General features: G+C 47.0%; 4 protein-coding genes across 4 annotated transcripts; all 4 read right to left on the bottom strand.

The window, feature by feature from the left end:
• Positions 1–345: 345 nt before the first annotated feature.
• On the bottom strand, positions 346–3,051 carry H257_18598 (hypothetical protein). Its single transcript, XM_009847691.1, has 7 exons — positions 2,546–3,051; positions 2,326–2,486; positions 2,158–2,265; positions 1,963–2,096; positions 1,563–1,903; positions 1,257–1,484; positions 346–1,170 (listed from the first exon to the last, which is right to left on the bottom strand). The coding sequence occupies exons 1-7, from the start codon at positions 2,711–2,713 to the stop codon at positions 379–381; spliced, it is 1,932 nt and encodes a 643-aa protein (XP_009845993.1). The 5' UTR covers positions 2,714–3,051; the 3' UTR covers positions 346–378.
• Positions 3,052–3,523: 472 nt separating this feature from the next.
• On the bottom strand, positions 3,524–6,575 carry H257_18597 (hypothetical protein). The gene is made up of 4 exons (XM_009847690.1): positions 6,003–6,575; positions 5,790–5,937; positions 5,022–5,156; positions 3,524–4,076 (listed from the first exon to the last, which is right to left on the bottom strand). Exons 1-4 carry the CDS (start codon positions 6,554–6,556, stop codon positions 3,657–3,659), a joined length of 1,257 nt encoding a protein of 418 aa, XP_009845992.1. The 5' UTR covers positions 6,557–6,575; the 3' UTR covers positions 3,524–3,656.
• A 1,150-nt stretch (positions 6,576–7,725) lies between these two features.
• On the bottom strand, positions 7,726–8,433 carry H257_18596 (hypothetical protein). Its single transcript, XM_009847689.1, has one exon. It carries the CDS (start codon positions 8,124–8,126, stop codon positions 7,788–7,790), a length of 339 nt encoding a protein of 112 aa, XP_009845991.1. The 5' UTR covers positions 8,127–8,433; the 3' UTR covers positions 7,726–7,787.
• Positions 8,434–9,380: 947 nt separating this feature from the next.
• H257_18595 (hypothetical protein) lies at positions 9,381–10,306 on the bottom strand. Its single transcript, XM_009847688.1, has one exon. It carries the CDS (start codon positions 10,291–10,293, stop codon positions 9,538–9,540), a length of 756 nt encoding a protein of 251 aa, XP_009845990.1. The 5' UTR covers positions 10,294–10,306; the 3' UTR covers positions 9,381–9,537.
• Between the last annotated feature and the right edge of the window lie 2,046 nt (positions 10,307–12,352).

Here is a 12,352-nt window from a genome sequence, read left to right as displayed (position 1 = left end):
GGGAAGTTGACGTTCAAGATGGACACGATTTAGAGTGAAGTTGTGATTGCAAATGGTTGTGGGTGGTCGATAAGTGTGCTTACGTTCACCTTAACAGTTTATATCTCGCTTCAGCTACGAGTATGATCAGGAATGGATTCAGCTCGTCCAGCTACGGTCAGGTAGAAGTAGGAATGCAGATATACATTGTGCATTAGGTAGCTCCATGGCGGCGATGGAGCTACCTAATGCACAATGTATATCTGCATCGCCGCCATGGTCTAGCAGTCGTGAAATAGCATGTTGCAGTCTACATGTAACCCTGACGATGTTGGTAGATATATCTACCGATAAAACACCCTCACAAGTCTAAGAATGATGTATTATGGTCTTGTTGGCTTAGCAGTCTTCGAGGATGAGTTTGCAGTCTGGGAACTGCTGGATCGTGGCGAGCCACAGGTTGAACCGCTCCATGTCTGGGATTTTGAACGTGACACTCGTGCCATGTCGACTCACCAGTCGAATGTGTCCGTGGTCGGGAGTAGCAAACATGACCTTGAGCGAAAAGTGGGTCCATTCCTTCAACACTGGGCACGCGTCGTAGCAGTCCAGCGAGCAGTCGGTGAGGACATACCAGTTGTACGCATCGCACAGCATGCCACGTGTCCTCAACGTGCCCGTGAGTGTCGCGTCGAAGAAGTTGATGTCTGAATCGCCGCGGGGCAATACCAGTCCGTCCACATTGGGGTGGGTGGTGGCATGCTCGTCCGATTCCGAAGCGAGGGCTTGGTTGATGGCGTCCACCCATTCCTGGCACTGGGCCGGCGACGTTGTGTAAAGCGTCTGTGTGCCCTTGGTACTGGAAAACATAGATGGCGACGGGTTCGTCGTGTCGGGGGTGAACTGAAACGCACTGGAGTCTGTGGGGTCGACGGTGACCGCCGATTTCGCCGTGAGCGGAACCGACCATAGCTTAGTGCACGCCACGGCCGCGGCGGACGGCGCAAAGTACACGCGCTTGTGGCCGAGAAACAACGCGTTGGGCTCCCACGCTCCCGTAAATCCGTCGCGAACTAACGCCGTGGTGGCGCATTTGATGGTCTTGTACGGTGTGAACGGGACTAGGCGGCGCGGACGGAGAGTTGGCAGCGGCACGTTGTGGGCCATGTATCGGGTTATAATGTCCACGACCTAGTAGGAATAGTATAGTATTATCATACGGATCTAAGTTAGAGAATCAAGCGTCGAACGCGATACTTTTGGAATACAAGTATTACCGGTCGACAGATGGCCAAAAGGGTGATCGTGACCACCGCCTCGGACGACCAGTACACGCTGTGCGACAGCGGCGCGTACAACGTATCGATAGGCCCTTCAAAGAACCTGCGTTGGACTTCAAAGTCGATGCGTGCACCGTCCCAGTCATTGCACACCGAGGCAATGTCGGTGAGTTTGTCGTATATGAGCACCATCTCGCCAAACGTTTTGTTCTTGAACGAGTCCGCCTGCAATGTTTTCCCAACAACTCCATGAGCCACCAAAAACGGGCTAAAGCAAGATAGATAGGACAGGTGGCTTTGTACCTTCTGGAGCTTGATGGCAGGGTAGTCGGACATGCCGACGTCCACGAGCGGCTCGACGCGGTACGCAATTGGATCCGCGGGATGAAACAGGTTGAAGTAGTGGTTCACTTTCGGGCGGCGAAGCCCCCCAGTGCACACACTGTCTTGGATGTCCAGTTGGCCCCGGGATAAGGCAAAGATGGGCACGGGCGACCCCGCGCAAAACAGGTTTTCCACGGGGAACGCCAGACCAGGGAACACGACGCCGTTGCTGCCGACCTCCCCCGCTTCATGCGTGAGGATGTCGTACGCCACGAGCGTCCCCAGCGAGTGTGCAAACACCGACACAAACCCTTGCCATCCTGACAAAGACTTTGTGTCAGAAACCCCGAAACGCCATGGTATGGTTGGGGTACAGTACCTGGATTGGCCGCCATGAACGCCATGTACTTGTCGTTCATTTGCTTGGTGACAGTGTCGACGATCATTTGGCCGTACTTGGGAGCCGAGTAATACAGCACGTCCATGATCAATCGCTTGTTGACATCGCGAAGTCTACGAAATCAATGAAGAGTTAACCATCGAAACAATAATACATCAACAACAAAGCACAAACGTTGTCGACGCGGCGGGGGAGATCTTGTCAAACACGTCGTCCACGCCCGACTTGTGTACTTCCGAGTGCCATTCGATGGGGTGAATCTCCAGCGACAAGGGAATTTCCCTACATTTTTTCACCCACATAAACACATATATCATCGTCACAGCCTCCATGGGCACGCACTTGGAAAACAGCGAGTCGCGCATCGTGCTAAACAGTTCGCGAAAGTTGCCGCTCTCGCCCGTGCTCCCGTTGTCGTCATCGTACGATTCCACGACAAAGTCCTTGTGTTCACCAATGCCATGCACGACAAACATGAGGTGGTTGATGTTTTCCACCAAAATCTACACCAACAACACCGTCATACAATAAATAGCACCAGCATTTTCGACAACTACGGTACTTCAGTCGGGAACGTTTCAGCTTGCACCGCGGCCGGCTCGTCCGTGGCTTCCAACTCGGCCTCGGATTCATGCACGTATACGCCAGAGTTGACGACTTTTGCCTCGTCTAATTCTGGTTGTTGAGAGGATGAAGGGGGGGGGGGCGGAAGAAGCGCAGGGCCTTCCATCACTCGATGTTCATCGTCCTTGACGATGTCGTCCAATAGTTGTTGCTTGTCACTTGTCAACAAGCCCAACGCTGTGTTCACTGCGACTTGGATGGCAGTGAGGGCGTGGACAGTGGCTAGGAGGTTCGAGTCACCGACCGTCACTTGGTTGGTATCGTCGGCGGCGGCGGCCGTGTCTCCAAAAAGTACGTCGGCAGCTTTGGACAAGGCCGCGCCGTGGGCTTGAACGTCCTGCACGAGCTCCAGGATCGACGCCACAGACGCCTTGGATAGCAATGTCGTCAAAGGCAACTGCGGCGGCAGTAGCCGCTTCCACTTGGACCCCCATTGTATCAAATAAATCAAATTGTGATCAACATGACAGAGGGTGACGTGGGGACGATCGTTACATCAGGATGTGCCATTAGAATACATGGAATAACATAACGTGCGTGCGTGAAGGTCGTTTGACGGAGAATAAGTCGTCGTTCATAGAACTATTGTAACTATAATTAATATGCAGTAACGTTGCTAATCTCGAGTGATACTACGTCATACCGGTACCCGATACTATCTGGCACGTTATCAGTTCCCCCCCTAATCTATCACGCAATCGTGAGAACACATCAAACGAATGGTTGGCAACGCTCTCTGTCGGGTCGCCGTTTTGTGCTAGTTGAAGTTCGGCGACGGGTATCCGATTCTGATTGGCCATTGTGCAGCGGGGGTTTCACCAAGGAACCAATCACCATCTTCAACATACATTTCACTCTGATCAAGTGTCACGTAATTCGAACAACAGCAAAACAACCGGTAACAACGTTAACCCTTCCACCAGTACCCACGCATTGCTATATGTACCTTTTAAGGAGTCCGTTGCTCTTATATCTTATGTTTGAATACCATCATACTGTATTCGATATCCCAAACTTCTACATATTGCAGCCACTCAACCCCGTAATGTTCAATCCTCATAACGACGTCGCACGCGCTCGCCGGACGTTCCTACTTTTTTCGACGATACATGCAAATGACTAGGCGACGGTGGCCCACGCTTTTTTGTAGCTTGGACAAGCGATTCGGCGGCGTGGGCGGCGTGTGTGTCCTTGGAAGTCAACGACGCCATCGACGGCGCGGTGGGAGGCGCCGCGCCGTACTTTTTCAAGGTGCTACTTGCATGTTTAGTGGTTTGAAAGGCTGCCCGACATCCTTCAAACACGGCTTGCTGGGCAGCTGGCGGCCAGCGCACCAATAGTTGTGGCATCACCATCGAGTCGTCCCAATCTTTCAGCTCATTGAGCCACTCGGGGTGATCGTCAAAGTGGTTTTGCAGCTGCTTTTGTTCGGCATGACGTAACAGAGCCACTGGATGCCATTCGTCCATCTACCTTGTCGATTAGACCAGTTCCCGATATTGCCAACCAGTTGACTTGAAGAATGTGGTTAGATATATTGTCGATTTGATACAAATTTGGGGACGGGGTGCGCCGACCAAACCGATCCACAATCGATCTGATTGGTTAAATTTCATTGAGAAGGTTTTGATTGGCTAATAATTTTGAGCTCATCTGAAGTAGCCAATCAAATCGATTTAAATTCCAACGAGAAACCACGCCACAACACGAAATTTCACTCGAAAGCACAATATGGGGGACTGACTCAATAATCGAATATGACCTGCAAGCACCAAATCGACCAGCGAATAGACCAATCAAAATCCACAAAAACACGTTCAAGTGACCAATCATACTCCAGTATCAATCGAAAATAGTGTGATTGGCTTCAAATAGTGTGCAAGGCATCATAAATCAAAAACCAGTACAAAATATCGACCGGGGGGTTGGTGAATCAGCACAAATAGATCCAAATTTTGGTTGAAAACAAATCACACAGCCAAATTCGGACGAACTCATCTTTATTTTATGGACCAAAGGCTGGAATTTTGTCAAATTCGCTCCAATTTGGACATTCGAGTACTAGACTCGGAAAGTATGAATGTGGCAAGTGCAGTTTAGCATGTCCAACTTCACGAAAAGGAGACATTTCAGCCCATAGTCGATCAGAATAGTTTCACCTTTGTCAGTTTGGCCCGATCAAAACGATCGTGTTTACATTTATATATTAATATCTAAGAAGCTGCAATTAAACTAAAATCGAGTCGCTTCAATCAGCTGCCCACCAAAAAAGTCCAAATTTCTGCGACAAGGACAACACAACCAACCAGTGTCCATCCACCAGGAAAGATTTAACGACATCTCAAAATAATATATATATATATACATTTAAATAGTGCAATCTTGATTTAAGATAAAAATCGACCGTTGTTTACCATTTTCTGATAGACTTTTTCTTGGTCAGCCAACGACAATACGCCTCGAGCATGGTCCAAAGTAGCAAATATCTCGGCATGCGCTGTGGAGAACCACGTTATAAACGCATCAAACGGCTTTTTCTTCTTGGAAATCTAAACACAACACACGGGTGTTAGCACAAGGTTACCATTGTCCCATCATTCACAATATATATATGTTGTCATCCAATATATATATATATATTGTCATCTAAAATATATATATTGTCATCCAATATATATATATATATTGTCATCCAATTTATATATATATATATATATATTGTCACTCAATTTGTCACGTTTGGTGAATTCTTGAATCACCAACAAATCCAGCCAAGCAATATGATTGGCTAAACATAATGCAAGTCGCATTATGATTGGCTAAAAAGAACGAATGTTGAGATGCAGTCACAATGGTACCTCTTAAACTAAGTTTTATATCATATTTCGAAGGTCCAGAGGACATTGTTGAGCACAACACACCAAAGATATACATTTCAATATTGTCGATTTGATACAAATTTGGGGAGGGGGCGCTGCAATCAAATCGCGCCAACCAAACCGATCCGCAATCGATCTGATTGGTTGAATTTAATTGAAAAGGTTTTGATTGGCTAATAATTTTGAGCTCATCTGAAGTAGCCAATCAAATGGATTTAAATTCCAACGAGAAACCACAACACAATGAAATTTCACTCGAAAGCACAATAGTAACGTTATAATGAAAATGCCATAGCCACGGACCTGGTCGAGCGGGAATCGGTCCAATGCAAGCGCCAGGCCGTCTCGGAAATCTTTTCGTGCTGCTTTGAAGTTGGATTTGCCTTCTTTTGCGATTTCCGCCTTGCGATGCTTGAGAAAGTGCTCGTAGATGGCGCGGCGTTCGTCCATGCTACGACGATGTCTCATGCAAATGATACATGTGATGATGGGAAACAAGATATGGATGTGTTTTACGTTGGAATCGCGCGGAAGCGGTCGTCTAACGCGATACGAGGCAACGCGGCCTCCCATTTGCAATATGGCATGATGTGTTTGTCGCGGAGCATTTGCCGGAACGCTTCGATGCGTTGGATGCTTTCGGCACGCTCTTCGTCGGTTTCTACAGGTGTCGACTTGTCGTCGTGGGTGGTCTCGGCGGTCGTGGTCGTCGATGGCGATGGAGGGAGCGGTGGAAAGATCGGCGGCGGTTCTGGCGTTTGCTTAGATTCCTGCTGGAGGGCAAGCTCGGCATACGTTATTTCCGGCTCTTGGCCCCATTCAGCCGGCCGCTCCCACATACTGTGGTTGGATGGGAGGTGGAAGTAGTAGATCGTCCCAAACCCTGCGTCGAACGCACCCCAGTCTCCCGAGAACGCCAACGCTGTCTTGAGCATCGCCTGCATCTCTCCTCGAGCTTCCCGCACCTCGATGGGCATCTCCCACGCGCTTTCCTGCGTCTCTTCGTTGTAGAAGTACGTCCATCCATCCCCGGCCGAGTATTCGGTCCACACACCATGCCGCCGCACCATTCCGATAACGTTAGCAGGGTATTGAATGTTGAAGGATGTACTTTTCGGTAAGAACCTCTATAATCAAATACTCATGAAATATAATCGAATGCAATGTTTTGAGATAACGTTAGCCAATCAAATTGGATGTTTGAATTTACAGTGTTACTACGTAGTAATTCACCTATTAATCGTACAATTCCCTCATTAACACCCGAAATACTGTGAGGTTTATATGGAACTTTTTGTATGCTCAGACGACCTCAGCTCTTACTTCGGGTTAAGTTGCATCTCAGTGGTTAGCGATAGGTAACCAGTAGCGATGCAGTGAACCCCGGAGATTTAGCATCGTATGTACTCACCGGGGGTAGGACGGAGTCCCAGGTTACAGGGCCGGATGTAATAATTCCCTCATTGAATCAGTATTTCGGGTCAAAACAACACTGATGAGGGAATTATTCCTATTAATCCAATGGAATGTTCAACCAATCACACAAATCAATCATGAGAAAATGCAACTCAAGAGAGTAAAAGAGACGGACAATTTGTCTTTTTAAGATGGTTGCAGGCGACACCCCACGTCTATCGTCCGCAAAATACATAACTATTACTAGTAATAGTACGAAGTAATAGTTAGCGCAATGTATTGGACAGTGTATGCACCTATTCTCGGCATTGTGACGGCAGCATTAGTTCGGCGAGTGTGTCGTTGCTCTGTAACGGCATGTAACCAGGTCACACCTCGAACAGTAGGCATTGATGATATATTTCCCACACAATCGATGCGTCCAGCATACCAATTTTCCACTGCACAACCTCTCACTCAAGCCTCAATCAGCGCCAAAAATATCTTGTCAAAGCAGCCTTCGCGCCAGGTAGCTTCGATTTTTTGTACTAGAAACTGTATGAACCAAGTGGAACCGCGAATTTGCAAGGAAAATGCCGGTTCAAAGTGCACTTTCGTACCACTTGGGGTTTGTATGGCAGTCCAATCTACAGTATATTTGGGATGAAATGGAGTAGCATGCTACAACAGCAATATCTACACAATCTAGATTTGGTATGCAAACGTAAAAGGTACATGGTACACATAATACAAAGTACAAGTTTAATTTGCATACAAAATACGAAAACCTTATCTTGAAATACATTTTGGTCCAGATGACATGACCGTCGCAAGTTGGTGTCGTGCTGGATGTTACTCAACTGGGCCAGGGTGCAACGAGAGATATCCTTCCAGCAGTTGCCACTTCTACATTCTCTCGTCTAGAATGAGCATCACCACTAGGACAACCAGCAACCACGACAATATCGTGAAGGAAGGCGCGCTGTTCAAGCAAGGCGCTGGCGGGAGCCTGTTCAAGCGCAAGAACTGGAAGCTTCGGTTCTTCGAGCTCACCCTCGACGAACTGAGATACAGGAGCTCCAAGGGGGAAGTTAAAGGGATGGTGTCGATGCGATACTGTACCCTCGACTCGATCGAGATCATGCCGGACGCAGATCGCCGCGTCAGTGGCGGAACGGTCTGGCGCATCGCCATCGCGACGCCGGCCCGCCGCCTCCTCGTGGCCTGCGCGTCCGAAGACGACATGGAAGCGTGGGTGGATGCGCTCAACTACGTCGCAGACTACAATGTCAAGCGAACGCACCGCAACATGTGCAAGATATCTCTAGCCAACGAAGACACGTCCAACTCGATCGTGGACGACAAGCCCCTGCCAGACTCCAGCCTGTACCACCCCCGTCACCACTCGTCGATTGCCACGACCACGTCATCCGAAGGCATGACGGTGCCTAGTCCCATGGCGTCATCCTAACGAGCCCTCTGCGAACGACCTATTTATTCACCATCACCAAGTACAACACATAGAGATAATAGAGACATAAACGTTGACGCATAAGCATCACTTGTATCATTGTGTGTTTGCTTTGAGCATGAATGTATGATTGTTGTAGCTGACGGTAGGTACCTACCGTACCTAGTCCCGTGCTATCATTCGATGCTGCCATGTACTGGCAAGTACAACTGTGCATCCAGGCTCAATACAATGGAGTACTACAGTATGTATGTACCATGGTTCAGTTGTGTATTGGGTGGCGAACATTCGAATCCAAGTGACGCTAGTAAGGTGGATTGCTTGCCAATATTCGATATCATTGATGCCGTTAACATGTACTAGTAAATGATCAACCACGACCGATCTACTGTTGTCTCATACGGGTATCAGTTGGATCCGATTTTGCACTACCAGTACTGTTATTGATGCAATATCACCGCGATTGTGCACTTCTGTACTGTACTAGTATGGTACAAGAGCATACAGTACTACAGTATAATACTCTGTGTACAGTACAACTAGTACGTACGTACTGTACAGCACAACCATCTTGAGAATAGGAAGGTATTATAATATACTATTATAGTCTAGTATTGGCAACTGGGGAGCCCACATTGCATCATACCGGTACCCGCCTCGACTTGTCGATAAGATTAACCCGCTAGGATGGACGAGATTTCATGAACAATTATATTTCAATGCAAGTAAGATACTTAATTGTCAATCACTATTAATATATTACTTTTTCCAATCCCCTGCTTGGAACTGCCTTGCAACCTTGGCGTTGCTTGCAGTGTAGCAGTATATCGTCTGGAGCCATGATGCTCGTACTGGGCAGTATGTACTAGTACTACTAGTAGTAGTTAGTAGGCAATTAAATAAGTATTTACAGTTAATCCGAAAAGCGCTTCAATAATTATTGTAACAAGTTACCGTAAAGCACTATTCCGCCAGAGGTTACGATCGTATGCAAGCGTGGCGAAGTTGCGCAGGAAGCCAAGCATATATAATATATATATATATATATATATATATCCTCTGGAGTACAATGGAACTGTAAGAATATAGTACTCGAATTGTCCATGTGTCCAACACTAGAAGAATGTGGCGGCAATCACACCATAACTTAAAAATTCCATGGCCTCAACAAGACTGACGGGGCTCCTAGAACGCGTATTCCCCGTGGGTTTCAAAGGAATCGGTTTTGGCAGCCAGCGATGGCGGCTTGGTTGGGGCAGTCCGGCTGCCAGAATCTCCCGCGACGCGGCGATGCGGAGGCAGCGCGATGATAAAGCGATCGGCAATGTGCTGATGTTGTTGCTTTGAAGAGGCGGACACGGTGCTATGACGGCTGCCGCTGCTTGCGTGGCTGTGCCGTCCATCGTCGGTGTCCGAGGACGAGTCGTTGTCAGAGTAGTCGGACGGCCAAAAGTGCGACTTGGATGCGATACTAGAACGCGGTGGGACCGCCACCGCTGCATGCTGTTGCTGCGGAGGCAGCTTTTGCATTTGGGACGGCCGACCAGCGCCCCCGCTTCCGGTGGTGTTGGCGCGAAACACGTCCAGGAGCGCGTCGACCCAGTCGTTCATCTCGTGCTCCGTACCGGCGGCAACAAGGAGACGGCGGTCCGGTGTGTTCACAGCAATACGCCATATCGTGGACGCGGACCCACCCGTCTTCATCGAGTCGGCAGGCATGATCTCGAGGGTGTCTTCGCCACACATTTTGAGGTTGATGTCGCCTTTCAACTCGCCGTCTTGCACGGTGAAGTACCGAAGCGCATGCTGGGTCAGTTCGAAGTACCGAGGCTTCCAGTTCTTCCGCTTCAAGAGACCCCCGCCGGAGCCTCTCTTGAAGAGCACACCGGACTTGATGATCACTTCGCCATTCTTGTTGCGGCGGGGGTTGGCCGTCGACATTTTCGAATGCCAACGGTTGTGGAATGTGAGAGCTATGTGATTGGTTGAATTATTCGCATTTTATGTGTTTGTATTGGATAACAGCATGGAAAATGAATTTTAATGCCGAAGGCATACTAACTTAATATACTTGAAGTATCCAGCGATGCAATTACTCAGTAGTGCACGAAATGACCGAGTGATTAACCAATGTAACGAGTGACTTTGTAACGCATAATGTTACGACGGTTATGGAAAATGCGCCTCCGTTGACCAGATACGCTTTACAAACTATAAGTCGAAGTGATCGCTTATATAAAAGATATAGAAATGCTTATTACATGTCCAAACGAGGTCTCTTATTATGTACCAGTATCGGTACGTGGTACTACTACCATATATAGTATATGACTACTACAGTACTAGCACGTGGTCAATCTCTTGTACTACGCAGTACTACGTAGTATCGATGAAGAGTGTAGTGCATATCTCTGGAAGGAAGAAATAGGAAAAACCAACAATTTGGACATTGGTCCTTCATGTCATGTATCCGAATCGAAAGGCTTGTGAATCATCTTGCACAAACCTGAATACATCGATGAGTACCCCAAGTACGGAATAATTGGCCTCAAAACCATCCCCAATACGGACGTGTAGAACGTTGGCGTCCTCAAGGACCTCGGACAGTTTTGGTCATATGTAGCTACCGTACTTTACGACTCAATGTTGAGTGTGGTACTCCGTTGCGCATCGCAAGTTTCTGTTCCGACGATTTTAATTTTTATTGGCAATTCGAATTTGTTGTGGGAAGTATGTGTTTTCGCGATTTGTATGAGTTTTGAATCGAGTAAAACCGAATCGGACGAAATGGAGCCTGAATGTGGGAGTCCCAGTATTGCAAGATGACATGCTTCTGCTCGTACGTGTACCTCGAGTATTTGTACTCTTTGAATGGAAATTAGATTCCACAATCCATTTGTCCTTCGTAAATCGAAAAGTCTATAACGTTATTGCTTTTTTGGAAGTGACCGAGTGATTTCCACATTTTACCCAAAGACCGAGAAATATATTCGCTCACTGGATCATTGGTCAAGTGGTGAGATATTTACCAATGCATGTGTTTCAAACCAATGACTTGGTCACTAAAGCATAACTCTGTGACTTCGAATTGTGAGTCGACAAATTCTAAAATGGCTCATCTTTTACTAACAGTAAATACACAGTCACTGGTTTTGAGGTCAATTGGACAGCAGAACTTTACCTCTGCGAACTCACATCACTTGGGTTCTGTACATTTGGTTGTGTCAATTTATTCTCCATGACGCTCCAGTTTAGAATAAACATAAACAATAGCATGTTGAAGCCTTGTCCTACCTGGTATACGACATGTAATGCCAACGTGTAATTGTAAAGCTGTACCGGTAGTGTGAAGTGCCCACCATGTATGTACAGTGGGTCACAAAAGTCATCGTACACCGAACAATTCGATACAAACAGTTAAAGCAAGTGAATTTTGTCATGAAATTTCAGAAAACATTCTAAGCATTGTGGCCAAGACAGTTTTTCGAGACGAATTCATTGGATTCCTTCGTACTAGTAGATGTTTAACGTTTGATTCCACGTAACAACAGGCTCCTATCTCCATAGGAACATAGTTCTACAGTTGCCACCAAATGAAGTTGTCCTTCGTAATGTACTGGGCAACAGCATTATCATTGGAACTTACTCGATCTTACATGTTAGTATCGACTAGGGCGGTTCAAAGTTGCAAATTTGAAAAATGAACTGAATACTAGTATAATCATACCCATACTAAGACCAAGCGTTTTTTCTGGTGAAAGCCAAAGTTAGAAATTTGCAACTTTAAACCGCCCTAGTCGATACTAAACGTCGATACTAAACGTGATTAGATGCTTGAATGTTTTCTGAAATTTCATGACAAAATTCACTTGCTTTAAGGCCCGCCTGGATACCACTTTTTTTGAGAAATATTGCGATAATTTTGCAAAAGAATCTCAGCGACTTCAATTTGGCGTGTCTGGATGCCATTTCTTGACCAAGTTATATTCCATAATTTTAT

This window comes from Aphanomyces astaci (genome assembly GCF_000520075.1).
Source record: "Aphanomyces astaci strain APO3 unplaced genomic scaffold supercont1.183, whole genome shotgun sequence".
NCBI lineage: Eukaryota > Oomycota > Saprolegniomycetes > Saprolegniales > Verrucalvaceae > Aphanomyces > Aphanomyces astaci.
This window is presented reverse-complemented; position numbering and strand designations above follow the sequence as displayed.